Source organism: Dermacentor silvarum, unplaced genomic scaffold (genome assembly GCF_013339745.2).
Source record: "Dermacentor silvarum isolate Dsil-2018 unplaced genomic scaffold, BIME_Dsil_1.4 Seq276, whole genome shotgun sequence".
In the NCBI taxonomy this organism is placed as follows: domain Eukaryota; kingdom Metazoa; phylum Arthropoda; class Arachnida; order Ixodida; family Ixodidae; genus Dermacentor; species Dermacentor silvarum.
In genome coordinates this window covers 20,186-47,743 of record NW_023605968.1, presented here as the reverse complement: position 1 = coordinate 47,743, position 27,558 = coordinate 20,186, and the positions used below count along the sequence as shown (strand labels likewise).

The window sequence follows — 27,558 nt, the reverse complement described above, 5'->3', positions numbered from 1 at the left end:
TCGTCCTGGTCCAGGACTCGAACCCGGGACCACCGCCTTTCCGGGGCAGCCGCTCTACCATCTGAGCTAACCAGGCGGCTAGCAGATGGCAGGGCGAAGTCGAATTTGTCGACAACTCGAAGCAAAGGCAAGTGTATGACGTAATAGTTCTGCGGAAATCCGCTAGGTGGAGATAGTAAGGGAAACTGAGACATCCGCCCAAATGTAGCAATTTGCTACAATGGAAACCCAACCGGGTTCCTCGAAAGAAAGCCTCGTAGTTCAACCCTGCCATCTGCTAGCCGCCTGGTTAGCTCAGATGGTAGAGCGGCTGCCTCGGAAAGGCGGTGGGGTCCCGGGTTCGAGTCCTGGATCAGGACGAATTTTTCTTTAACTACGAGGCTTTCTTTCGAGGAACCCGGTTGGGTTTCCATTGTAGCAAATTGCTACATTTGGGTGGATGTCTCAGTTTCCCTTTAATCAGGGGGATCTGTACCGTGGCCCCAATGCATGGGGACACGGGCATTTTTTGCATTTCACCCCCATCGAAATGCGGCCGCCGTAGCCAGGATTTGATCCCGCGACCTCGTGCTTATCAGCGCAAAGCCATTGCCACTAAGCCACTGTCGCTTATTTCGTAATAAAGCGCATTCCCATACGCGGCTGCTATTGGTAGCTGGGTGGGCTACGCAGCGTAGATACCGCGGCCGCCGCGGGGTGCTACCACGAGTCCACTGGCTAAGCGCACTGTGGCTTGCTGAGGACAACCGCATTTAGCTGACGTGCCACGGTGACAGTGGAAGGCAAAGCATGGGTACGCCCCACTCTGCCATATCTTTCGCAGTGCAAGGCATTGAAGAAAGAATGGGAGCACAGCAGAGGCAGTGTTTGATTGCCAATAACTCCGCTTCAGCTGAACACACTGAAGTACTTTTTGCAAGCATTTCTGAAAAAGCCTATTTTCACTTCAAATGCCCTTTCTCCACTTAGATAAAAAGTGGTTCAGGGCCCCTTTAATTTTAGTAATAGGTCACTGACTAACATTTGGAAAGGAAAATAACTGGTCATGGTAATTAATCAATCACATTTTTGAATGTTGTACTTTCTTCCCCCGTAACTGTACAAGTGTGAACGGGATTGCTGCGCTAGCTGATACCCACGGTGTAATAGTAAAATGCGAGTTTCGTGCAAAAATTGGGAGAATACACAATATACATAAACTAACCAAAAAATGCATTACAAACACATAGCCACAATAAAATTGTACATTGGTGGCATAATGATGCTGCACTGACTGCACCACGAACATGTACAGGTCTTTTGATATCCAACATTGCACTCTGTGACCAGCTACTACTTTACTGCAACATTTCTACAGGTTGCACATCACAGTGAAAGCAGAACACAAGTACTTTTTTTTTTTTTTTTTTTCACATATCAGGTGTCTACCAAGTTGACATTTTCAGATTCCCTGAGTTCTCCAGGTTTTCCCCGAGTGATTGTGCTAAATTCCCTGAGTGAAACGGAACTTTCTTCTACATCAAGATGGGCTGACACAATGTTGCCTGATGCTGTCACTCTTTAGTAAGCATGTTAAAAAAAATGTCGCAATTTCACCCGAAAGGCGAAGCATCAATTGCGATAGCAAATTAGTAGCGAGCTATACGGAGTAAGGATAGTAGTTTTATCAGCTGTATAAACTTGGACATGCAGCAGCACCAGCAATGCGCAGAACTGTTGTCGACGCCGTCGGCGTTTTGCCCGCGTTCGCACCGAACGCGCACGGCGTTGGGGACTGTTGCCTGTGCCTCTGGGGGCGGCTCGGAAGTTTTCGACGAGATCAGAATGGGACACTAGTCGAGCAGTGTCCAAAGTCTTTACCACCTTCTCGCCTCACCACATTTTTATATAAATACGTATTTGCTGCCGCAGCTAAACGTCGCCTCCCCTCCGTCCCTCCATTACTGCAACTTTCGTTCTCTTTCAATAAAATTACAGCAAATTTTTAGGGATGGGCGAATAATGAATTTGAGGTTTGAAGCAAATAGTGATTTGGTCAAATAATTTCGAATCGAATAGTTCGAATAGTATATATCACATATTACAGTAAAACCTAGTTCATTCGAATTTCACGGGATTGAGAAAAAAAAAATGTCCGAATTATCAGGGTATCCAGAAAATAAGCAAATGCTTACTATGTCAGCACGATTTTATTAATGTAATGGATGAGCAAATCCTTTTGCAGGTGACGAGCAGTGCGGAAGCTGCAATTTTCGCCATCTCGTGACTGATTAGCTCTCGCAGCGGCGATCGAGGCCTCGCAACTTCCTTCGCAGCACGGCCGCGCCGCGCACCATCATTTGCGACACGCTTTGCACTACCACGCGCACATCCCGATCATTTTTTCGCCAGTAAGCTGACCGCCAACAGATCGAACGTCCATCGCGATGTAGCCGGTGCGCTTCATCCTCGACAGATTTGCACCGAGTCAAACCGAAACAACTGTTTGTTGCAACCGCGGCCGCTATCGACGTGATTATGAACGGCGACTTTGCGGTGCTTAAAGGGACAGGCAACCGCTCAGAACTTGAATTGAGATAACCTCGCGGATGGAAAGATCGTCCATCGTATTGGCTAGAACAGGCCCTGTTTTTCTCCTTAAACGTGGATTTATATTTTTAATTCTTCACTAAAAGTCGTGAAAAATGACCTTTGGCGCCCCATGCGGCAAAAACATGAACCTATTTAAGAGGTCTACCACGTGACCTACCAGTGTATGCTGTTCCTGGTCTTTTTATTAATATAATAGAAAGAATGTTACTGCATTTCAATAAGTTTTTTTTAACGTACAATGTGCAGATAAGCCTTCGTTTGTAGTGAGTAGAAAAGTGGCGCTGCCTTCGCCTTTGATGAGTTGGCTTGGCTCGTCTATCGACTGAATTAACGACGACGGGGGCCAGCCAGCCATGACGTAGGCGAGTACTTGGGAAAAGAACGCGGTGCAGCTGTAAGAAAAGTCTGTACAGCAACGCAAACTTATTCTACCAGTCTATTTACCTTTAAAAGTGGCTGGAAAGGTGACAATATAGGTGGTTAACCACAGTTGCACGTCTTCCAGTGAAAGCAGGACGATGGGCGGCTTTCACAATTTGCGAGGCAGGCTATCGGCATTGCTATCACTTGTTGCTGGAGGAGGGACTATTTTTTTTAAGGCTGCTCAGATCGAAAAATTCTGCTTACAAAATATCCACGCACTTTTGTAAGTAACCGCTGCAGGTGTAAACACTACCGAAGGTGAACTTTTCATTGCGCCATAGAAAACTGGGCCCATAAACGTCGGATGTCAGTCCCTTTAAGGGTACGGCCAAGCTAGCGGCAGAAACGCGCGTGTCATGCTGCGAGCGGCAAAAGCGGCAGGAATCGGGGGTTTTACGGCTTGCCGTGGGTGCCGAGAGCGACGAGGGTGACGTCACGGAGCCAATGGCAACCGGACCTCCACCGCTCCGCGCCGGGTTATCAATCGACGATCGTCGTCTCTCGTGGTTCTATGGAGGGATTTTTGGACGCTGTCGTATCGCACCCTTTTCGCTCATGGTGATTCCGCATTCCGAGAGCGCGCGAGATCATATCGCGCTGCCACGCGGCGAGACGCGATTTCCACGGTGGACCTCGCGGCAACTTGCCGCTAGCGTGGCCGTATCCGGCCGACGCACGCACCGAGTCAGAACGAAACTACCGTTCGCTGCAACAACTTCAGACGAAATCGCGGTCGCTATGTAAGGCACAAATAGGCACGAAGCGTTCCATCGTTGCTGTCATTCACGTACGATTTCCGCTGCTGCCTATGGCCATGCGGACTACGCCGCTTCGTTTCGGTTGTGCGCTAGCGCCGTTTCTGCTCTTCTGCGTCGCACATTTCAGGCTCTTTAATGCAAAAACGCATAGCCCTCGAGATTTATGGTTGATGTATGGCAGCCACGACGCGAAGCATAGCCTCCAAGATGTGTACCAGCCGTGCGTGGCTTTTGACTGCCTATTCGGGAGTGCCGAATAATTCGAAAATATGAATACCTGAATTCGAATCGAATAACGAATATAGAATGATTTGATTGAATATTCGACAATACGGTATATTCGCCGATCCCTACCATAATTTTTCCCTGATAGAGGCACAAATTCCTTGAGTTTTCCCTGAGTTTTTCCATAATATTCAAAATCCCTGAGAATTCCCTGTTTTCCCGGTTGGTAGACACCCTGCATATAATATGCTGCATGCATGTCAGCAGCTTTTACTGTACCGAATACAAATTAGAAGCCCCCCCACTTTAATCACTAATCCTCAACTCAAATACCTGGAGAACCACGCCTACTGCTTACCCACTCCACCTCTCCGACACAGCAACACAGCAGCTTTTTCAGAGCACATTTATCATCAGTGGTCAGGCAGATATAATGGACAACAGGCTTCTGTCCATCTGCAAGGCCTAAGACGCAAATTACCTCATCATCAAAAGCTGCAATGGTGTTGCTGGTGTAGTTACACAAGAGTATTGCAGCTGCTACAGTGCACCTAAGTAAAAGAAAGCACGCAGTATACAGAAGTGGAAAACTGGAAAATATGGTTTAGGATACTTATGGCACAAGTAAGATAGGCTTTTGAAGGTGACAGGGCCACCCAGCAACTCTTGGTTATACGCTGGAAGTTGTAATGTGCCCTCTATCGAGCGTTCTACCGCAATAATTTTTCAAAATAGTTCATTAATAGTCAAGATAGGATTTCAGTGCTGTGAATGAATGACTTTAATTCCTTTCCTGCGCTCTGCCATATTGAAGATGGAGGATCACGTGACGCATACGTACCAGGCCCCGCCTATTTTTTTTTCTCTCTCTCACTTTTTTGCCGCGCAGAGCACTTGTGGTGACAGTCTCTGGTGCAAACTGTTGTGTGTGTCTTGTTTCGCACAGTGCACAATTTTGTGTGCTGTGCACGAGAACACCTTACTAGCGGTACAAGTCAGTGCTACACGAACACTCAGGCAGACGCAAGTGGATCACAGAGCATGATCGCGCGCTGGAACATGGTAGAAAATGACAGTTTCGTTCTCTGCGCGAACGACTGCACGACATGGAAACAAGCAGACGAAACGAAAGTGCATGTCTCTTGAGTGAAACAAAGACACGCAGACATGCGGTTTGCAGGTTTTATTATTTCTCTAAACTTTAAGTGATCAATTGAAGCAACAGATCAAACTGCTGTTTCCTCGAATAATTCTCAAAGTCACGTGTCACTGTGATCGCTTGCGAGCACTGCGAACAACGTAGGTGTATTTGTGCGATTGACAACTCCACAGCTGGAAGCACAGTGCCAGCGAGAAGGGTGCAAGGTGCCTGGCTTGAAATTTCAGCTCTTTTCGCGGCGGCGCATAGCAGTGTAATATTTTGCAGGCACAATCACAATCGTGCATTGTATGCACTACGCTTGTTAGTTCGAAATGGCCAGACGAAAGGGCCCTTTAAACGAAACATGTGTGTACTCTCAACATGTAGCTGTGCTTGAGGAGACTACAAATTCAGTCAGAAATAATTTTCAACACTTGGAAGACAAAAATATCCTCTGCATTGAAAGCATCTACTTTGTGTCCCACTTCCTGTGAGTGCTTTAATCTTCTTACTGCCTTTTTACTTTGACAGCAATATTTCCCCAAGAAATGAAAAATGCTGCCAGCCACTTCAATTATGTGAGGAAAACAGTGCCGTTTGGTCCTTTGAGATGCTTTCTGCCATTTCTTGCTTTACTTAAATTAGTTTCATACGTAAATGGGGGGACAGCTGTTGTCAGTTTCATGCAGATGTAGCGACCTTACAGTTGCAGACAAATTTTGTTGGACACCAAAAATTTTGAATTGCCCAATTAGTCAAGACAACATCGTCACCATGGCCCTGCCACTCATCCTACAAGACATAATGTACACTGATGATCCCAATTTCGACTCTACCTACACAATGGCATGCTAACATGGCCACTGTGACAAAGAGCAGCAAGAGCAATGTTTCGGTTCTGAAACCTCACCAATGCCTCCTCCTCTAAACTGAAACCAGCAAAGTCACTACAGCAGTTCTGGGCAATCTAGTAGCTACTGCCCAACCATGCAGCAAGCCAAGTCAACCTGACAACCTTGTATAATGTTTACCATGCACGTTTGTGCATTAAACATGTCAGCATTCAATATGCTTAAGCACACTTCAGCGTTCTTTAAAGGTATAATTTGCTATCTACAATTCTGTCACACTGCTGAGCAATCTATTCTGCCCTGTGAACTTTCAAAAGTGTTCTGTGGCCAGGCCATTCTGAAATTTTAGGCCAAGCATTACAAAGATGAAGTGTACCTTTTTCTAGACCAATGTGAGCAATAAGTGGTTGCGACTCCACATTAAAAGCAAGTTTCTTCCTGCGATGTAATTTGCCACCAGAAACCCTCTTCACCGCTAGGTGCGACATGCTTTAACTGCACCTTACACTACACCGATGAAAGCTGGTGGCATTTCTTACCACAGCATGCCAAAACGTTCTGTAGGGTTCTATATAGAGAAATTTATTACAGAGATGCATTATCTTTAAAATGTTCTTAGCTTTGGAAGTTTTTATGAATTAGCTAAACCGTAAAATTCCGAGCAAGTGCCCCCACCCTTTCTTTTTCCATAAGCGCATGGGATCTGTCTAGTTTACAAGAGTAGACAGATCTTGTCTGCAATTCAACGCAGGTATATCAAGTGAACGCAATACGTCAAGAGCAAGAGGTTTCCAATTTTCAGCCAGTAGCCTTTTCTTGAAGTGCTTGTGTGCACAATAGTTTGCTGCCGTCGACTGCAAGGGCAAAAACACAGCACTTCAGGCTTTCTACTATTGCACCTTACGCCTCTGTAGCCATTTCACCGGCAATGGCAGTTGTCTTAGTTCTGCCACATCCGTAGCGCTTTCTTTGGGAACATCTGGCGCAAAAGTGGCCTAATGTGAACACTCACACTCAGCGGCAAATTGCACTCCCGAGAAATCCAGTGAAAAGGCAGTGCCCACACGTACACTTCATTGCTGTTGCCGAAGATGTTGCTCATGGGCCTCTACTTCTCAGCAGCACGTAGGAAGCTTTGGTGCTTAGTAGTTGCCAAATGCAGTTTTATGTCACCTTCACCGCCGTAAGCCACGCTCACGTCGCATGCGCAAGTCGTGCAAAATCCGAACTGCTCGCCTTTCCTGGACGGCACGAAACAGAAAAATTTTGAGGACGCTTAACCTTCACCTGAGAGTGGAACGCGATAGCATTCAAAGATCCGTGACTGCTTCTCATGCTTCCCGGCAACTGCAGCTTATGTAACCGTAATGTTTACCAGGAAACGCTGGCGGTGAACGCTACGCACAAAGGCGAGCTTTCTGGTAGAAATGCAACCTCTTGCGTGGGCTGGGTCTTTTATTGTTTCGCACTTTTAATAGTTCAGTCTGAGAAGTTTTAACATAAAAGGCATGCGCTGTACGTGTTTTGTTTCATGACGTTTGTGGGCTGTCATCCTCAAACTTCCGAGGAATAAGTTTGTAAAGAACGTAAGACAAAATGTGAGCAACTTTAGTGGCATATAGAATATTTTTCGCTCGCGTGATGCTCATGATATCAAGAGTTGTGAAAAGCAAGATGTTATTACGCACACTCCTCAACACATCCTTCCGATCAGAGGAGAACTTAGTTCTGCACTCAAACAGCTTGGATTCCAATCTGACTTTGGCTAGCTACCTAGCTTGTAATGAATCACGATGTGGCTGTGCAGCATGACGAGTTTTTTTTTTCTCTTTTTTTCTGCAGTCTGCAGTGAATGCTAGGGTTGCCTGGACCTACACAGCTGTCAGTGGCTAATACAAATGCAATTGGCTCTGCTCTAAAGCTTTCACAGTAGGCAACTTTCAAAGCATAAAACAAGATGGTGTCCCCAGCTTCCTATCCACTATTACTTTATTCAGTGTGCCTGAATTACCAGACAGGTGAAATGCATCCATTAGTAAAATGGCTTTTAAGTTATGTTTTGTCTGCCAGTAATCAGTCCCCCTTCATTAAAACCTAATTTGTTGATACCTCATGCTTGTAAGAAGCAAGTGCAACAACTACACAAATTGAAAATTTGTGCAGATATGAGCAACGGAAGAGTTCATGTAGCTGTTACCAGCTTTTACAAGAGAGTGTGAAGCGGAGAGGACAGCTCAGTGAGCCATACAGTATACTTCTTGTGCAAGGGCTGCAATTTTAAATTTGAGCCTGAGCCTATCTCAAAAAAACAACACCTTGCGCAGAACCCATAATATGATTTGCCAGAAACAGCCATGTGTGAATGACATGCATCACACACACACTGCACCGAATGAATGCACAGGCAGCTACAGGAATTCCACTGCATCCAAGCAGTGCTGGCACAAGTAAACATCACCATGCCATAAGTGGAAGAGCTGCGGGAGATTCAGGTGGCGTGATTCGCAAGTGATGCATGCGCTGATGGAGCTCCAACTGACACTATTGTTTCTCACTGCTTCGCAACTCCCCTATTACATCACAGTGCCAATCGCAAGAGGAGCACCTCGCTGCTACACTGGTACATTGCTAGTGCGCGAGGAGGAAGCGCAGAAACATGCACGCTTGCAGTTGCGGAGGGACGCGCATGCATTGGTCTTGACAACATTGGTGAGCCGTTTTGCCACGCGCTCGCATGCCCCGCAATATTTTGTGGCCGAGTGTACAGCGAATGTGAAATCTACTACAGTACAGTTTTTTTTTTTTTTTTTTTGGGGGGGGGGGGGGGGGGGGTAATTCGATCCCAACCAAATGTTCTGGCCAGGCTTCCACACATTTACTGTATTTTTCCGCATGTAACCTTCGCCCCTAATTACAACATCCCGGAAAAAAAAAAAAAAAAAATCTGTGACCATAACCCCCGGAAATACCTGCATGCACCAACGCTCAAATCTTCGCAAGAACTGTCTCCATTTGCAGATGTATGACTCGTCCACATCCTATCACATCCTTCAGAGGGAAGCAAAGTCCGAGGCACCGATGTTCAAAAGGATTATCCACATGTCCGTAGATTCCGCACGCAAAGTCCGTGTCGCCGATGCTTGGAATGCTTAGCCTTGGGTCCGAGAAGTCCAGTAACGGAGGGGTCAGCCGCGCTTCTGTCCATGCCGCATCCTTTCCAAACCACGTCGAGATCATGGTGGTTGAGGTGCGAAGAGCAGACGACGCCACTACGGAGCGAGCACCGGACCAATAACGAACCACGCTGGAGTCACGTGGCAGGCACGGCCAATCGGAGACTCCGGAACCATCTTTAATCATTTGCTTTTAGTTCACTTGTTTCTGGATGGAAGACATAGCTAAAGCGATAGGCAAATTTGAAGACTGAGAAATGCACTTTCCGACAAGACCAAGATGGCGGCGTGCGGTTACACCGTTCCGGAGATATCGTGGCTTGTTCTTTCGTGGTCTCCGCAAACTTTTTCGCCACCTTGGCTCATACAACTACAGTATAGACCACTTATAACGTAACCACTTATAGTGCAGGACCAGATATAGTACGGTCTTTTCAGACTCCCGTTAATTTTCCCATAGCACTCCATGTATACGCATACCGCTTACAGTGCAGCCGCGTGAGACGAAATACCGGTTATAATGCGGCTTCCGCGGGAAAATTGTGCCGATAAGGGCAGTAGCGAGCACGCTTCTCAACGAGGTGCACCCACCGATAGGAGAGAAAATCAACGAGGGCGATGCGGAGGAGGAGAATGAGACGTGGAGCACGAGTCCAAGGGAAATAAAATCGTCGCCGTGCGCCATATGAGCTAGTGAAAGCGTGCGGGGGATGCGCACCTTCACGGATAGCAAACGTGACGCATCGCGCGAAAGGCCGTGGGGGTATGGGAGGGAGGGAGGGAGGGGGGGGGATACGCTGTGCTGCGGCACCAAATGCGTATCTTGCAACCGGGTGCAAGGGGAACTGGCAACACAATCTCCCACACGAAAGGAGCAAAGCGGGAAGACAGCACGGGAGGGATGGAGGGGCGGCTTCTACTCTGCCAGCAAATGCGTTCGTGCCTGTGCCGGCTGTTGGTGTTGTCGCGCGCACCGTATCTTGAAAGCGATCTCCCCACGGCTCTGACCTTTGTATGCGCTGTGCTTACGCCGCTCAGTTAGCGGGAAGACAGCACGGGAGGGATGGAGGGGCGGCTTCTACTCTGCCAGCAAATGCGTTCGTGCCTGTGCCGGCTGTCGGTGTTGTCGCGCGCACCGTATCTTGAAAGCGATCTCCCCACGGCTCTGACCTTTGTATGCGCTGTGCTTACGCCGCTCAGTTTCCGTTGAAGCGATAGATCGCACGAACCTTCGCTCGCTGCGGCGGCCGCGTTTTGACAGTGGTTGTCTGCAGTCATCGAGTCTATTCATGTTTGCTTGTGCGCGTCGACACCACACTTGTTAATTCAGTTAGTAAGCGAATGTGTCGTCAAGTTTATGCAGCTGATAAAACTACTATCCCTCCTTCTTATAGCTCTCTACTAATTTGCTATCGCAATTGATGCTTCACCTTTCGGGCGAAACTGAGACATGTAAAAAAATTATTACTTTGTCTACTTCCTGGGAAGATCGTGGTTACTTGGACATTAACCTTTCAACGTTCCTAAATTTAAATGGATGCAAAACTCCCAGTCGCACGCTTTGATTCTCGATTACGCGTGGCTGCTTGGTCTACGATTTGCATACGTGCAGGGCTTGCAAATCGTTTTGGTTATGGTGCGGTACCACTTATAGTGCAGATATTCCCGACTCCGGCGACTTGCGTTATGAGCGGTCTACACTGTAGTAAGTTTTTAGAGCACTTTGACGTGTTTTCCTGTGATATTTCGGAATCAGATAGAAAAAGGGTTATAGAAACTCAAAATGTGATTATCATGAAATCAATTTTTTTTTGTTATTTCTCCCTATGCAAAAGTCGTGTCCCCCCTTAAGTGAGAACTTGTTCTGTCATCATCTTGTGATACAGTGGTGATGACATTGGCTCGGGTGGTAGGTTGTTGCCAACGCCACAAAATTGGTTGCGAATTCATACAGCACTGTATTTTGATATGCCTGCAGTGATGCTACTGCGAACTTCTGATTTGGAGCAATTTTTGGAGCATCAGAAATTTCATTTTGGAGCACTTTGGAGCAGGCAATTTGGCAATTGAGAGCAGCTGATTTTTCACATCCTGAAGTATTGCGAAAAAGTGAGTTGCAATTTACATTCAAAGACCTTAATAATTTGTACGTTCTTATGAGAAGCTTGGTGAACATTTCCATCCATTGCAGATCTCGTGGAGAAAAAAAATGCTTTTCTGTGCATGCGACACACACACACACAAATTGATATCGTTTCATATATTGCTAGTTTTCCCAAGTGTCATTCAGTATATCCAGAAACAGACATGATTGACACATTGGCAGCATGCAGTTATTATAATCACGTGTCATGCTGCGCTTCAAACAAGCTACAGTAGAACCCCGCTGTTATGTTCCCGGGTGCTGCATTTTCCCGGCTGTTACGTCGTTTTCGGCCGGTCTGGGCATAGCTCCCATAGGACCCAATGCATTGGTAACCCCGCTGTTGCGTCGCAAATGTGGGGCCGCTCCCGCATCATGCGTTGCTAACTGCCGGCCCGAGTGGCCATTTTGACTTTTCATGTCGCTTGGCTTGTTGGCTTGATTGGATTTGCTGCCCAAAGTGCCGGGGGCGACACCTATGACGTATTCTCGGTTTCCGCCAGCAAAAGCATGGCCTTTGAGATCCGTATTTGCTATCTCAAGATGGGGTCTATGATGCGTTCGGACCCTAAAATTGGTTTTGGCGCATAGATGTTCCATATAAAGTCCAAGGGCGATAACGCCATCGCCGCGCGCCGTATGCTGTATGTGTGAGTGAAAGCGTGCGAGGGGAGCCGACGACCGCGACCAAATCTTGTGCGCGCAAGAAAGAAAAGCAGGGAGGAATCGCGCCTTCTTCCGCCCCGCTCGAGGCACCGGCGAGGGAGCGAGGGGGAGCTGGCAGCGTTGTACTCTGGCATCAAATGCGTACTGTGCGGTGGCGCGTGGTCGCGCGGGTGCCTCCTACTCTCCATCTCCCCTAAGACACTGCGCCGTGCTCCCTGATGGGCTGCAGAATTAAGCGTCTCTTCCTTATTCATAATAAACACCTTGTTTTAACGCGCGGGCCGTATCTTGAAGGCGATCTGCGTTTCGGGCAGAGTAGGCCACGGTGGTCTAGGCAGTGTAGGTGCGTCGGCGGCTCGTAGCTTTGTGCGTGCTGTGTGTTCTCGGCGATCACTTTGCGTGGAAGCGATAGACACGAGTAGGAAGGTCACTTCATTCGCTGCTGCTGCGGCGCATCCTCACGCCAGCGTTCGACAGCGCGTGTCCGCGCTGACACCATGCTTGCTAATACAGTTAATAAGCGAATGTTTACAAGTTTCTACGGACAATAAAACTACTATACCACTTACTTTGTATAGCTGCCTACTAATTTGCAATCGCAATCGATGCTTCGGCTACGACTTTATTTCACACGTAAGAATTAAAATAATATCGTGTGCAGTTCAACACTACTCTCATTTCTCAATTTTTCCTGTTTCTCGGCTCTTAAGCGTTGGAAAGCGTCCACACGCGCTTGGGCGCGTATGGCGTCAAGCGCAGGGACTGCGTTGCGTGTACACGCGGCGTGGACACCTACCACTGCTAGAATTTTTACGCCAGCGCGACGCGGTCCCAACTACAGCCGCTGGACGTGTGCATTAACAAGCCCACTAAAGAGTGCGTTTGTGAACCCTATAGCAAGTGGCTAGCTAATAAATGGCCGACACACTTTTACACCAAGCAATAACCTAAAGCGCACATCACTGGATGAATTGGCCAAGCGGTTAGTCGAGGTGTGGGCCACCATCCTGTCTGCAAGGGTTGTGAAATCACTCAAGAAAAGTAGAATTTCGAAGGCAGTGGATGGCACAGAAGATAAATATCCCAACAGTGGTGACGATGGGCATTGCAAATAAATTTTCATAGTGTGAACATAAGTTCTGCACACATTTTTCAGATCACGAACTTTTATTATGATAGCATTTGCAAGTTCCAGTTTCTTAACTGGAACTTGCAAATATTGGGTGCACATTAGAATCGGGTAAGTACGGTAATTCAATTCATGAATAGAAAATCAGCTATCTAATTTTTCAAATATTCAGTATACTCAAAAGACTCATCCGTGCCTGGCACCTTGATGCATAAACGCACGCAGCCTTTCCACAATGCAATGGTTTCTTTTCGTACAAGGTTTGTCCAAGCCGACAGGATCAATTAAACCAATTCCCTTGAGTAATGCAGGCAGGAGCAACAGTGCAAAAGCATGTGCTAAGACTACTTTTAAGCATAAATCATCATGAGTCATCATCACACCCTGCAACCCACATGAAATTAGGAAAGGGCAAGGCATCCGAAGCCCTTGCATGAAAGTTTGCTTTCAGCACTAAGAATTTGTGCTGCACAACATACGAATGCAAATGAGTGCCACCATAAAACTAATTGACAAATATGTAGGCTTGTGCGAATATTTGATATTTATGAATATTCAATCAAATATATGCTATTTAATATTTGCTTCGACTTGAATATCAAAATTTTCTAAACAAATGAACACACATTAAAATAATCCATCAGCGATAATGATACTCCCTAATGCGAAATTTCAGCACAGCTCCATACCGTGTTTTCATTTCACGATATATTGGCTGGCGCGGCCAATCTGTCTTGTGCGGCACGTTGCAAACGTGCACAAAGAGTGGCATGACTTCCTGGCTAATCTGGAGATCGCGAGAGCCAACACGTGGGTGACGCATGGGCGTGATTCAGAGCAGCCGCCGCACACAGCAGTGATCGGGCCTTGGCAAGAACACTTGTCAGCCGTATACTTAAACGCATATGGTATCGAGTACCACACAAAATCTTGCCTCTCCAAAAGTGATCACCCAAAAATACTGCCCCCAAGTTTGTGCAACACAGCCTAAACTGCTAGCATCGTGCAATCAAGGTGACACTACGCACCATTCCTGCACTGCGATGGGCTAACGCAAAACGCTCCTGTGGCCTCGATTATCGCGTAACTTTAAGCAGACGGATAGTACTGAACTAAAGCATGTAAACAAATGTTCTATGGTGTTGGGTTGTAAAAGTGTTGACTTGCACTAATCCATAAAGATATCTGAATAGCAGTACTTTAAATCTACACTGATTCCAGGGATGAAACTGTTTCATTCATTGCAAGTGAAATGCCATTCTTATTTTTTTTTTTAGATCAGTCAACATGTGGCACTTCTATCAAGATTTTATGCAAATTCTGCTATTCAAACTGTTTACTTTGAAATTATTCAACATTTATTGATATTCGCTTAGACTTCGCTTTGAACCAAAAAATTGATATTTGCACAAGCCTAGAAATATGTATTTCAACACTGATATACAGTCGAATCCCCGTAAAACAACTGCTAAAACGAAGATTTTCCTATTCCCCGTCAGCTGCCCATAGAAAGTAACAAAAAAAAAAAAAGTCCCTTCAAACGAAGGCGTTCTATTCGGTATTTCCGCTTCAACGAACTTTTCGAGAACAAAACTGGGACTGAATTGAAATTGGAACTGCCTAGTACATACATTGGACTCTCAAACGAAACTCGGTTAAACGGAAATTACCGATAAACGGAACTAAATAATATTACTTGGGTGGTTAAACGGCACAAAAGTTAAACACTGCACAGGCGACTTTTTGGTTGCAACTGCTAAACTAGTCTCGCAACCATGAAATACGTAATTTTCACAGCCAATAGCGTAGCCGGGACAAGCCAATCCAGTAGCCAGGTCTCGTTTGTTGCGCCAGTGGCTGTAGTGTGTTAGGCCTACGAGTGTGCCGACGTGCAGCACGATGGAGAACACGAAGAAACGGCCGTATCAAGCACTGCCGCTTGAAACGAAAGCTTCAAATTCTCCAGGAGCTCAATGGAAGCGGCCTGTCCAAGACAGAGGTGGCAAAGAAGTTCGGTATCCCCAAGTCGATGCTCTCGCGGATCTCTAAGAACAAAGAAGCGATTGAAGTGCCGTCAAGAATGGAACCTTTACGTCAAAACGAATGCGGACGACACCTTATGAAGAACTGGAAAGGTTCTTTTTTTGTGGTTTAAGCGTGCGAGGAGTGCGAATTTCCCCATAAGCGGACCCGTTTTTGGAACAGAAGGGACGAGAAATAGCGCTGCAAATGGGCATTGAAATTTTGCCGTAAGCGACGGATGGCTAAGCGGAGTGCGAATTTCCCCATAAGCTGACCCGTTTTGGAACAGAAGGGACGAGAAATAGCGCTGCAAATGGGCATTGAAAATTTTGCCGTAAGCGACGGATGGCTAAGCAGATTTAAGAAGCACCATGGCCTCGTCTTTAAAACTACAGTAGCCGACGGACTTTTCGGACTCCAAAAATTCGGACTTGTTGGATATTCCGGACTTCGTAGATGTACCGGCAGGATTCCCATAGAGCTAATGCATTTTCGCGACGGATTTTTCGGACGAATCTAGGTGCCAATGTTCGATTTTTCGGACTAAATCGCTCGCTCCGAGCCACGCTATTTTTCGCACTATTTTGCAGTCCCCGCGAAGTCCGGAAAATCAGTCGGCTACTGTATCTCGGGTGAGAGTGCCACTGTCAACAGAGAAGTTTGCACCTACTGGCAACAAGGGCGGCTGCAGGAAATTTTGCGAAAACTATGAGCCGCGGGACGTTTTCAACACCGACAAGATGGGCCTTTTTTACAAGGTGCTTCCATCAAGACTATCACCTTCAAAGGTGAAGCTGTACAGGAGGACAACGCAGTAAGGATCGAATTACTGTACTGGTGGGCGCTAACATAGCAGGGGACGAGAAATTAACGCTGTTAGTAGTGGGAAAGTCGAAGCACCCACGTTTCAAGGGTGTTCCGAGACCTTCCCGTTACGTACCATGCTAACGGAAGAGCATGGACGACTATGGCAATTTTTGAAAATGGCTACGAGAGGAAGATGCAAGATTTTCCAAGGAAGGCAAGAACGTTGTCTTTATTGTGGATAATTGCCCTGCTTATGGCAAGGTGGAAGGTTTGAAGTCGATCACTCTTGAGTTCTTGCCAGCCAATGGATCAAGGCGTAATACAGAACATAAAAGTTCTTAAAAGTCGCCAGCTGCTTCGCCGAATGCTACTTTGCACAGACAATGGAAAGAGCTACAAAACGGATTGTTGTCGGCAATCCACATTCTGGCCCATGCCTGGGAACAAGTGCAGAAAAACCGCACTACAGAGGTGCTTCCACCATGCAGGCTTTGAAGCACAAGAACAAATGCTTCATGAAGAGGAAATCCCTGCCGACGCCGATGCCATATTCACTCAGGTAGTGCCCCTCTGCCCATTTTACGCGGCCGGAGTATGAGGCAATTGATGAGAATTTGAGCATCTGTCGCGAGGAGAGCCGCGAGGAACTGATTGCTGAAGCACAAGGCGAAGATCAACCTTCCTCCTGTGATGAGTGCGATGACCTTATTCCGAGTGCAGTGGTCCCAGACAGTGCAGCTAAAGGAGCAGTCAAACTTTTGCAGCGCTATTTGAGCGTAAAGAGTGTCCAGAATTTCTGGCAAGCCTGTCAAGCATGGGCACTTACTTCGTGAAAAAGCAGCTCAAGCATGCCAAGCAAATCACAACTGATTGCTTTTTCCTTCTCCATGTAGATAAGTAGGGGTTAGTACTACTTAAATAAAGTTGTGCTTCATGAAACATGTACTTCGCTTAAATGAAACTTCTCATAAATGGAACACTTTTATGGATCCCCTCCAAGTTCCATTTAAGAGGAGTGCACTGTAGTTACCTTCAAGAGCTGTGACGATTGTATGCCCGCTTGAACGAAATCAATCCATAGCCACGTGTGGCCATCACGTGCCTGCGCGAGACTGCAGGGGATCACCGCATCGCTGCCGTTTTCTATGGTCTGTGTCCGGTCAAAATGGCTACGCCAATGAAGAAGCGTAAATTTATCTCTCGAGGAGAAGTCACATATGATCGCCAAGGCAGAAAGCTGAAGGAAAAAAAATCTCGCAGTTTCGACCCAAAGGCGAAGCATCGATTGCGATAGCAGATTAGTAGTAGACAGCTATACGAACTAAGGATAGTAGTTTTATTGACTGTATTAACTTGTAAACATTCGCTAACTAAATTACCGAGCACGGTGTCGCCCCGCGCACAGGTAAACATGAACACATCTCGCTCAATGACCGTGGAAACTCAGTGTCAACACGCTGAAGTGAGAAGGCGCGGCAATAGCAGTGAGCAAATTGACCTCCGTGCCGTCTCTCGCTTCACTGCGAACTAACGTCGAAAGCACAGCGCACACGACTGTACCGGCTCTAGTGCACTTTGCCCACATCACAGATCGCTTTGAAGATGAAGCCCGCGTGGGCGCTCACTTAGTGCACGTCGCAGATTGCTTTCAAGATAGCGCCCGAGCCGCAGTTGTCAACAAGATGCTAACGCCTCATCGTCTGGGGAAAATGACAATCCGCTAGACACACCGACTCCGGCGGACTGCTTTGAAAGTAATTGACCTTTTCACCTCATCAGAAAAGTTACCAGAACCCACGACAATGACATTGCGATGGCTCTTTTAACGGAATGAGACTCGCGTTACCGCCTTTGCTTACGGTGAAGCATAAGAAATCCAGGCTAACTGACTTCTGGAAATAAACACTTCTGGTAAGCGCAAGCTTCCCAGGCTTCTCGACTGTCATAAATATGCAGTAACATTGTGACAATCTCAGCCGCTTCATTACAACGGTGCATGTGTCGCAAAATGAGTGCTTCGCAATCGGTCGGGGCACGCACGTTGGGTTAGGTCGTCGGCTGCAATGTACGAGAAGTGCTGTAACAGCGGCACGAAATGCATTCTTTCGTGAAGTTGACATATGAACTGCCTTCGGTACGTCTCAAACCTTTGCCCCTACGCCATCACAAAGATTTCCCAGACGATGGTTCTGGTTTCGTTCGCGGCTTTGCCATTTAGCATACGTATATACATACCCATTTCGCGTCAACCGAGGTTTCGCCACAACCAAATTTTTCGCAGTGTCCCGTGAATTTAGTTTGTAGCGGGACTCCTGACAGTAAAACTAGTGTCAAACTCAAAAATGTTATCGACCAGACTGGGAAAAAATTTAATGTACTCACAGGTACAGCTTTCCCACCAGCTGTCATCTTGCCCGTTGGCTTGGAGTTGATCCGGAACTCAAGCACATGGCCAAACTCCTCAAAGCGTTTTCGCACTTGCTCCTCAGTGATAGTGTGTGGCAGATTTCCCACAAACACTGTTGGTTGCGGGATACTGCGGTTTGGCACCAGAGCGGAGAGGTGGTGGCGCTAGTGCCATCATCGCTGCCGAGTACAGTTTCATTTCGGCTACCTCTGCCCGCTTAGGGTGGTGGTGGCATGAGGAACGTGGTGGCGGTGTCTGCTGCTGAGATCGTGGACCCTGCCGTTGGCTTGCCTTGGTGGCAGGCCCCCAGGCAGGGGCTCACCTCCAAATCGCCCTCCAGGGTGCCCTGTTGATGCAGGACCATGTCCTGCCCCACTGGTGGTAGCACCACCAAAGGTGCCGCAGGACTTAGGGATGTAAATCCAGTGACGAGAGGGTGTGCGGAGTTCTTGCTCACCATGTTGGCATAATCTTTGTCTCGGGGAGTGCTGCATGGCCAAAAGAACATATGAAAACGGTACATAAACATTCATGTTTAGAGCCAAATGAATTAAATGCAAGACTATATGAGGATGGAATGTGGCCGGACCTAAGTGCACCAGGAAGACACAACTGGGGCTGGTCTGCAAAGGATGAATTTTGCACACCTGCCATTTTAATGATGTAGGGTCTAATAGGGATACAGCAGCAGTGGCTTGTGTTCGTCCTCTTACTAACCCTTCCATTACACATATATATATTTTTATGTCCAGACTTCAGTGCCACAAAAGTCCCCACCATGAACGTAGACCAACTCGCCTAAATAACTATTCTTATCCATTATTCGAACGAATTCGGCCCCGAAGTTCGATTTTCGAGTTCGATTCTCGTTCCGAGCCAAGCTACCCGGTCTTGAAGCCCACTATGTTGGATTTTCTGCTGGCTTGGCTTCCAGTGGCCCGCTCTGTAGCCTTCAGATTGGGAGGTGCACTTTATCAATAAAAAGCGTGCTCCATCTAGTCTGAGGCCATGCCAGCTCTTCCTTAGCTGTCAAAAACGCTCCAGGGGGACGGCACTTTTTTCTTTTTTAAGGTCAGCACTATCGTCATGAAGTTTGGTTGCAATTTTGCACGTGGGGTGTCCACAGAGCAGGGTGTCTCAGAGACATCCACTTTGTGTGTGTGAGGCTTCACATTTGTGTGATCAGCGCCAGTCATGTGCCTTCGTAGAGCAAAGTAATGGGGCTCGTTTCTTCGATCTCCATGGCTATCTCCACCACGGAGGTTGCCAATGCAGTGACGCTTTTGTCGACTGTACACGGAGACGACGTCAGCCTTGTGCAAATCCAAGCAAATCTGATTGCCTCCAAGCACAGTATGAGGCAGGGCATGATTAGAATTTTTTTTTATGCTACTCCAAGCCAAATAAATTAATTTTTGGGGGGTGAACGAGTTTTCCAGACTGTTCAATTTCTCAGACTATTTTCCGTCCACACGAGGTCCAGAAAATCGGTCGGCGAGTGTATTCCTTTCTAAGACACACACAACAACAAAACAAATGCAGGTCATCTTGTCCGTGTGGCACTCAATTTGTGCACACAGCATGCAACTACTTGTTAATTTTAAATGAACTGTTTCTGGTGCATGGACACAAATATCACAGGACTGGAACGTTGTCAACCCACGCTGTGAACGTGCCCGATTTCACGGAGCCACAGTGCCTATAATTCGTGAAGCATTTCTATCACTGGAGCCACCATTCACTCAACATTGCTGAATACAGTAGAACCTCGTTGATACGGAACGTTCCCCCTCAATACGATTTCCCGCTCCTAACATATCATGAACCAAGCGAAACCGGAACTCTCTAACCATGGGTCTCAAAGGGGTTCCGCGGAACCCGGGGGTTCCGCAGGCCCCTGCTCGGGGTTCCGCGCAGCCACTGATAAATTTTTCCGTGGTCCCGCGCTCGCCAAGTGGCGAAAACGGCGAACACGAGGTGCGCTTGATCCACAGAACCTCAATTTACCTATGCCCGAGTGTCAAAAGCACATTACAGTGCGTAACGGCAACGCGCGAACTGCGCAATAAATCCGCAAGCAGCTTGTAGCCACCCAATCTCCGAAAACGGGCAGCCATAGAAAGGGCAGCGCGCCTAAATCTCGGAGGCTCTAACTTACCACCGTGCGCATTTCTCCCGTTTGTAGATAGGGTAGGTGCCGATAGCGTGCGCACTGATGTTATACTTCGGAGGAATAAAAAAAAAAAAAACTGATGCGCGGAGCACCACAAGTGCGCGCCGCAAAAGAGCTAAAACGGCGTTAGCGTCCAAAAACGAAGCGATGCAGTCCTCATTGGTATGGTCCTCAGCGGCAATCGTACGCTATACGCGACTGACAGCAACGCCGGAACTCTTCGTGCCTAATTGTGTCCTCAAAGCCTTTATTCTTGCGTTAATCGCCGCGCGTAACACCGCGTTGGCGGCTAGCCGCGTGCCTTCATAAGTGCGTAATCGCGATCTATGATCGCGTCGATAACCAGCACAGTTTCGTCCGCAGCAGCGGTTGCGGGAAATAGTAGTTTCGTTTTGACGGTGCGCGCGTCGGCTGCGTGCCTTTCGCAGCGGCGTAGTCGCCATCCATGATCGCGTCGATAGCGACCGCGGTTTCGTGCGCACTTGTTGCAGCAAAGGGTAGTTTCGTTTTGACTTGGTGAGTGCGTCGGCTATGGCGTCGGCCGCCTGCCTTCTGAACCGCAAGGTCGCCGACCATGATCTCGTCGATAACGGCCGCGGTTTTCTCCGCAGCGGTTGCGGTAAGCAGTAGTTTCGCTTTGACTCAGTGCAAAGCTGTCGAAGATGAAGAGCACCGGCTACATCGCGATGGGCGGGCAATTTGTTGGCGACCAGCTCACTAGCGAAAAAATAATCGGGATGTGCGCGCGGTAGTGAAAAGCGGATGAAGACGCGCGCCGCGGCCGCGCTGCGAAGGATGTCGCGAGGCCTTCGCCGCTGCTAGCTCAAATAAGTCATGAGATGACGAGAACTTCAGCTTCCGCACTGCTCTTCTTCTTTCTAGGGTTTTACGTGCCAAAACCAGTTCTGACTGTGAGGTACGCCGTAGTGGAGGGCTCCGGATTAATTTTGACCACCTGCGGTTCTTTAACATGCACTACAACGCAAGCGCGTACACGGGCAAAAGTTTTTGCATTTCGCCTCCATCGAAATGCGGCCGCCGCGGCCGGGATTCGATCCCGTGACCTCGTGCTCAGCCACGAAACGCCTTTGCTAACTGAGCCACCGCGGCGGGTGCCGCACTGCTCTTGTGCAAAATAGAAACAAGATTTGCTAATTCATTCAGTAAATAAAAGCCTGTTGACGTAGTAAGCATTCATTTATTGTTTTCTTGATACCTTGGGTAATTCGACATTCGGTTAATTAGGACATTTTAATTCGGTTAAATGAAGGGGGGGGGGTTCCTTGGCGCTTCATGGAGCTTAGCAGGGTTCCCTGGAACGAACATGCTTGAGAACCCCTGCTCTAACCCCTCCATTAACCAGACAGTTACGCCTGAAACTCTATTCCACTGTGTAAGGATATTACCTCTGAATGCCTCGTACCTTCGGCAGTGCTGCAAACGACTTGTGAGATTGAGTGTTGTGAGCATATTTCGTTGTGAACAAAAATCGTTGTGAACATATTTCACAACGATTTTTAAGGTACCATCGAAAGTGCAGCCCTCAGGCTGAATGATTTGCCAAGGTGCAGTTTCTACGAAATGTTAACGCTGACAGTAAGAGGTCTATTTGTGAGCACCCTTTACTGTCAGTTAGTTGTGGTAAAATTAACGATAACCTAAGAGTTGACTGATTTATGCGGTTGAAATACAGGTATTTTAAAGAAAGGGCACCATGGAGCAATTTTCTAACAAGGTGTAGTAGAAGTACGCGCTTGTTTCTCAATAAACATAAGTTCTAATGACAACTTGTTTACATGTACCTTTCCTGATTTTTTGGTTTTGTTTCCATCGAAAGTATATTTGTGACTTGTGCAGCCAACTGCATGAAAGAACTGAAGCATATATTAGAGAACCTTAAGCTCGTTTTATGCAGCATTAGTAAAGCATTTTTCGAATTACACTTGTTCATCATTTTGATGCTCGAGTCGTGAAAATATAGAGATGTGAATTGTAAAGCTGCACTCATTTTCATGAAAGTGTCTCCTCCCCTCTGTACACATTACACTGTGAAAAATAGTCTGTTCAATTTCTGGATTTGCCGTACAATTGATGTTGTACCTGTCTAGAACATGTTGTTGGGCTAGTTGGTGCATCTCCCAGAGCAAGAGCCACTGTGCAAATAAACATGACACGAACAGCCATGGCCATTCTCCTCTTGATGTGATTGGTTCCCATCGGTTCTTGCACACCTTCTGCTTTTGCCTTTCTCAAAATCGTATGGAACAGGTTTATGGGATGAAAGTTACGGACCAAAACACTGATTGATGTGTTAAACCACTCACATGCAAGACTTTGTTTCTTACCATGGCAACTTTGCTGTTCATGTTTCGATGACCAAACTGACCGATCGCTAAATACAAAAATGTTTTTTTGTTGTAGCTAACTTAAAGTTAAGCCTAACCTAATAAGATCCACAAAGCTGTTTTGCACGGGAATCCATCTCTACAGTCTTTTCTTGAGTTACGGGACCCATTCTGTGTAATGTACGCAATGAATATCACTTATGTAATGACAAAGAACATCCAGACTTGGTCCTCAAAAAATGTGGCTTTTCCTTGCAGGCAGCACAGTAAGCTAGCAAACTGTAGTATGTTCCTTTGGGTTCTGTTCATTTGCACATTGGTTATTACTACTGATATGCAAAGCTGTATTCAAGTTTTGCAAGCTGTGATGCAGCTCATTGCTGCTTGTTGCTTGTGTTCTTGAAGATACGCACAGTGCATTTCTGTGGTGTGCTGAAGTTGCTACTTGTACCGTACTCTCTGAGCTGGATATCGTCGTCCCTTTGTAATGTGTTGTTCAAAAGAGCTTGTGGACAGTGTTGCTGCCTTGCTCATGTTGCTCTGTGCTTAGGAATACTTCTAATGTGAAGAAAGCTGTCTTTCAAAGCTCTAGAAATGTAGACCTAGCAAAGAACAATTTGTTGGCGGTATTTGCTGTTGTACTGTATTCTAGCATTGCATAGTTGTTGGTTCGAGAATAGAAATTATTCAGGGAGTAGGATTTGTACTGCTAGACCACATTTGAATGAAGGCACCAGAACTGCAGCAGAAGTATAGGAGGTAAATGGATTCAAGAACAGAATTGGGAAATAAGTAAAAGTGTCCACGACTGGCCTTAGTCATAGAAATTGGCGTTAATGTATGTAGTCATTAATCATTTTTGTCTTTGCAAGAAGCACTCAATTATTCTTTGAAAGAATGTTGGCTTGGCATGTTTGTATTTCATTGTAGTAGACCAGTGTACAACACTGTTCCTGTGTTGTGTGCTGGTCTTCTACAGTGCAATATAGACAATCTTGACTGTCAGGCAGACTATTCTTGCCTGCAAATATGAAGGCGTCTGCAACCTTGACACAATATTGACTTCTCTGAAAGTGAGCTCAGCGAGTGAATACGTGTGTACATGTGAACCCAGCAACCTGAACGCATTGTGTTACACAGTATTGTTCCACAACAACTGTGCTTCATTTTATAGTGGAAAAAGTATGTTTTGGCATACCTATGCATGGGAGCACTGCTGTCCTGTCACTTAACTACTTCATACTGGTAGCTAGTATTTATGGTGCACCGTGAGATCTCACCAGACAATAGGGAAAAGCAGCACATTCTGGACATGGCGTGATTCACCTAGGCAATGAAAAAGATAATGCCATGTTGTTTAACAGAAATTAAGAGCATGCAAGGCTGTCTCACAGCACTGAGAACTAGTAAAAGCATCAACTGTTACGAGAATTAGGCATGTGGATATAAACGGTGGCAGAATTTTCCATTTCCGTACGTGTGTACATGTAAACCCATTTACTTGCTCCTCAAATTAATGGCTCGAGCTTGAGTAATGTATCTCTGAGGTGGTGCTAGCCATCTAGTCGATGGACTTAAGTTCCAATGCCATGGTGCACATTCCTAGAGTATTTAAAAGCATGTCATAACTCGGCTTCGGTGCATCTGATTTATGTTGAGCAATTACTACATTGCAGTTCCGGAAGTAAAGCATTCCTATAGAATCTAATAATAGTGAGTACACCATGGCATTCATTTTGACCATGATAATTGCATGGCGATTGGGCAGCATCAAATAGACATGCCGTTTCTGTATGTGTTTTAATCGGAAGTATAATGGAAATGTGCTTCATGTGGTTGTTGTTTCACCCTTGCTTGTGGTTCTATGAGGCGTTCTGCAAGGTATTCTGGGAAAGCGTTACCACAATTGCTTCTGCTATTTTGAGTGCAGTGTTGTTATCCCTATCATACCTGCCAAGTCTGCCGGATTACCTGGGAGACTCCCGGATTTGGACTGTTTCTTCCGGTTGTACGGTTGACAGGAAAGTCTTCTGGAAAGTGCAGTTGTGTTCCGTTTCTATCCGCGTCCAGCGCTTTGTCAGGCCAAATTGGCAAAAAGAATCCAATCCAGTTGGAAGTTCATTGCGCAAAAAATTTTAAAGAAAGTAGTAGGGAAACCCTACCTATACATGTGCTATTTTGCGCGGGATCGAATCCTGGCCACGGCGGCCGCATTTCGATGGGGGCAAAATGCGAAAACACCCGTGTACTTAGATTTAGGTGCACGTTAAAGAACCCCAGGTGGTCTAAATTTCCGGAGTTCCCCACTACGGCGTGCCTCATAATCAGAACTGGTTTTGGCACGTAAAACCCCATAATTTAATTTAATTTTAACTTGTGCTATTTTGTTAACTGCAGAGCCATTCCTTACGCTGATGGGGTTGTTGGGTGCCCTAGTAGCCCTAGCCTCATTAAGCTAGTGAGCGAATGCCGCGTTCCGCCACTAACAACAATAGACTCTCCATCATTCTCCTCGGCATGAGCTTTTCGGCATTGCGTAGGCCCACGGCAGTCATGGCTTTAAAAGCAAGGAGTGCTAGCGCAAAAAGTGTCAAGTATTTTAATGTAGTGCTCAGCCGAAGTGACGCTGGGTATTTTGTTGATACCACAGAGTAATGCAGAGTGCAAGTGGCAATTTAACATCGGGAAAAATACGAGGACGCAGTGCCGCTCGTCCATGTGTCGCTCATCTAAGACGCTGGGAAACGTTATCCTCGAGTATGTGAAAGAAATGAAATTCTTACAATCAATCATTATCTGAAGAATTTTTGAACACCCGCTGTGATTGCTTAGTGGCTTTGGAATTGCGCTGCTAAGCACGACTTCGCGGGATAAAATCTCGGCCACGGCGGCCGCATTTAGTTGGGGCCGAAATGCAAAAACGCCCTTGTGCCGTGCATTGGGTGCACGTTAGAGAAGCCCACGTGGTAGAAATTAATCCGGAGTTCCCTACTACGGCGTGCCTCATAATCAGATGGTGGTTGTGGGACGTAAGACCTGAGAATTTAAATGAAATTTGAAAGAATTTTGATGGCAGAATGAGCAACAACGAAATGCTTGCAAAAGTGAGACATTGATGTTCACGTGGTCAGTTGTATATCTGTAAATAAAATTGTAAGGAAGTTCTCCTGTCAGTACTTGAAAATATAGACGTCAGGGGGGGGGGTGTAAACGATTGACTCCCCCCTCCCCGGTCGGAAGATCTCCCGGATTGAGTTTCTTCGAACTTGGCAGGTATGCCCTGTGGTCACCAGTATGCATTCATACTTTGATGTTTCTCTGTGGGCATGTGAGCACTGCACCACTTTTCAGAATTGCATCAAATAAAGGACATAGTATATGTTGTTTTGCCATGAAACCTGCTCCTTTGGAGGTGCATTTTCAGTTTCAAAAAGGAGAGATAAAACTTGGGTATCAATACAGTGCATATTTCTCTGTGGTTTTGCTTGTGTGTGTACTACCAGTTGAGCATTGTGAAATGACAAACATTAATATATTTTTGTAACACTATTCTTTCTCTCGTTAAAAGGAGACTAAGAAAATTTTATTTTTCTCTCTTGTTTGGGTTGCTCTAATGCGCATTGGGGTGGGACATATAAGGCACAAAATCAGCGCTTGCATAAGTGTATTTTTGTACAGTGTTGCCCGGTTATGGAATAATAAATGTTGTGGTGGTCTTAAGTGCTCTTGTGTGTTTCACATAATGTTTTCATAATTGCATCTAAATGTGCCCCCATCAGTGAGAGTCAGTTAGTCTGATGGTCTGTTTTAGTGCTGCCATGTAAATAATTCGTTCCCGTTTTAGGCAAACTTTTGCTCCAACCAATGCCAAAACAATACCCATACTTTTCGGCAGTGCCTTACAAACTTTCTTGCTCTAACACTGCAGTCCAGAAATTATTCATATCATCCGAGATTATTAATTAAGTTATGCCTTCAGTTGCCTTTGTTGTCTTCAGATAGATTGGCTTCCAACGGCAGCTGCTTCAAAGGCAGACAGTTATTTTGTGAGCAAGAGTGCAGTTTTGAGAATGTTTAATGTAAAAAGAAGTTAACACCTTTGGAAGTGCGCAGTTGTTGCATAATAATATTCATTAATTAATATAGAAAACACATTTTTTTCATCTAACTTTTAAACATGTTCTGTATTCTTTAATATGACCTTTTAGTTGGTAAAAACACAGCCCCAAAGTTTAAAATAAGGTAGTTAATGCCATTGCACTGTTAACGCCCGTGTGCGGGCGAGAATGCAAGGGCAAGGCATGAAGGATGTTTGCTTGGTGCGCACCCAATGGTTTGGAGGTCACGTGATCGAGACCGCGCTGGTCCACGGCCGTGCAGGATAGGCAAGGTGAGAGTGCGCAAGGGGTGAGTGCTTGTCTCCTCCCTAACAGTGTTTGCTATCATGTCTATTACGTCCACAGCTCACGCTGTGTGAGAGATGCAACGGGCAGAGCACCCACGCACCAAGAACGGATACATTGCGCGCACACATTGCACGCGGGAGTGGAAGTGCAGTATATCATTCTTCTCGACCTGCCACGCAAGTGGCTTATTAAGCTACCTAATATTTTCAAAGTAAATTGCGCCATATCGTTTGCAAAGTACGACGTACGCAGGAGCTGCAATCATGATAGCTTCGAATTGTAATTCGAACATACCAG

At 46.4% G+C, this 27,558-nt stretch overlaps 1 protein-coding gene across 1 annotated transcript in view; it reads right to left on the bottom strand.

The window, feature by feature from the left end:
• The window catches only part of LOC119434848 (ras GTPase-activating protein-binding protein 1), a 29,143-nt gene extending 10,624 nt beyond the window's left edge, over nt 1-18,519 (bottom strand). The window contains exon 1 of the mRNA XM_037701900.2: nt 18,313-18,519. Coding sequence (XP_037557828.1) covers nt 18,313-18,339 — 27 coding nt within the window. The 5' untranslated portion in view covers nt 18,340-18,519. The remainder of the gene's footprint in view (nt 1-18,312) is intronic.
• Nucleotides 18,520-27,558: the final 9,039 nt, after the last annotated feature.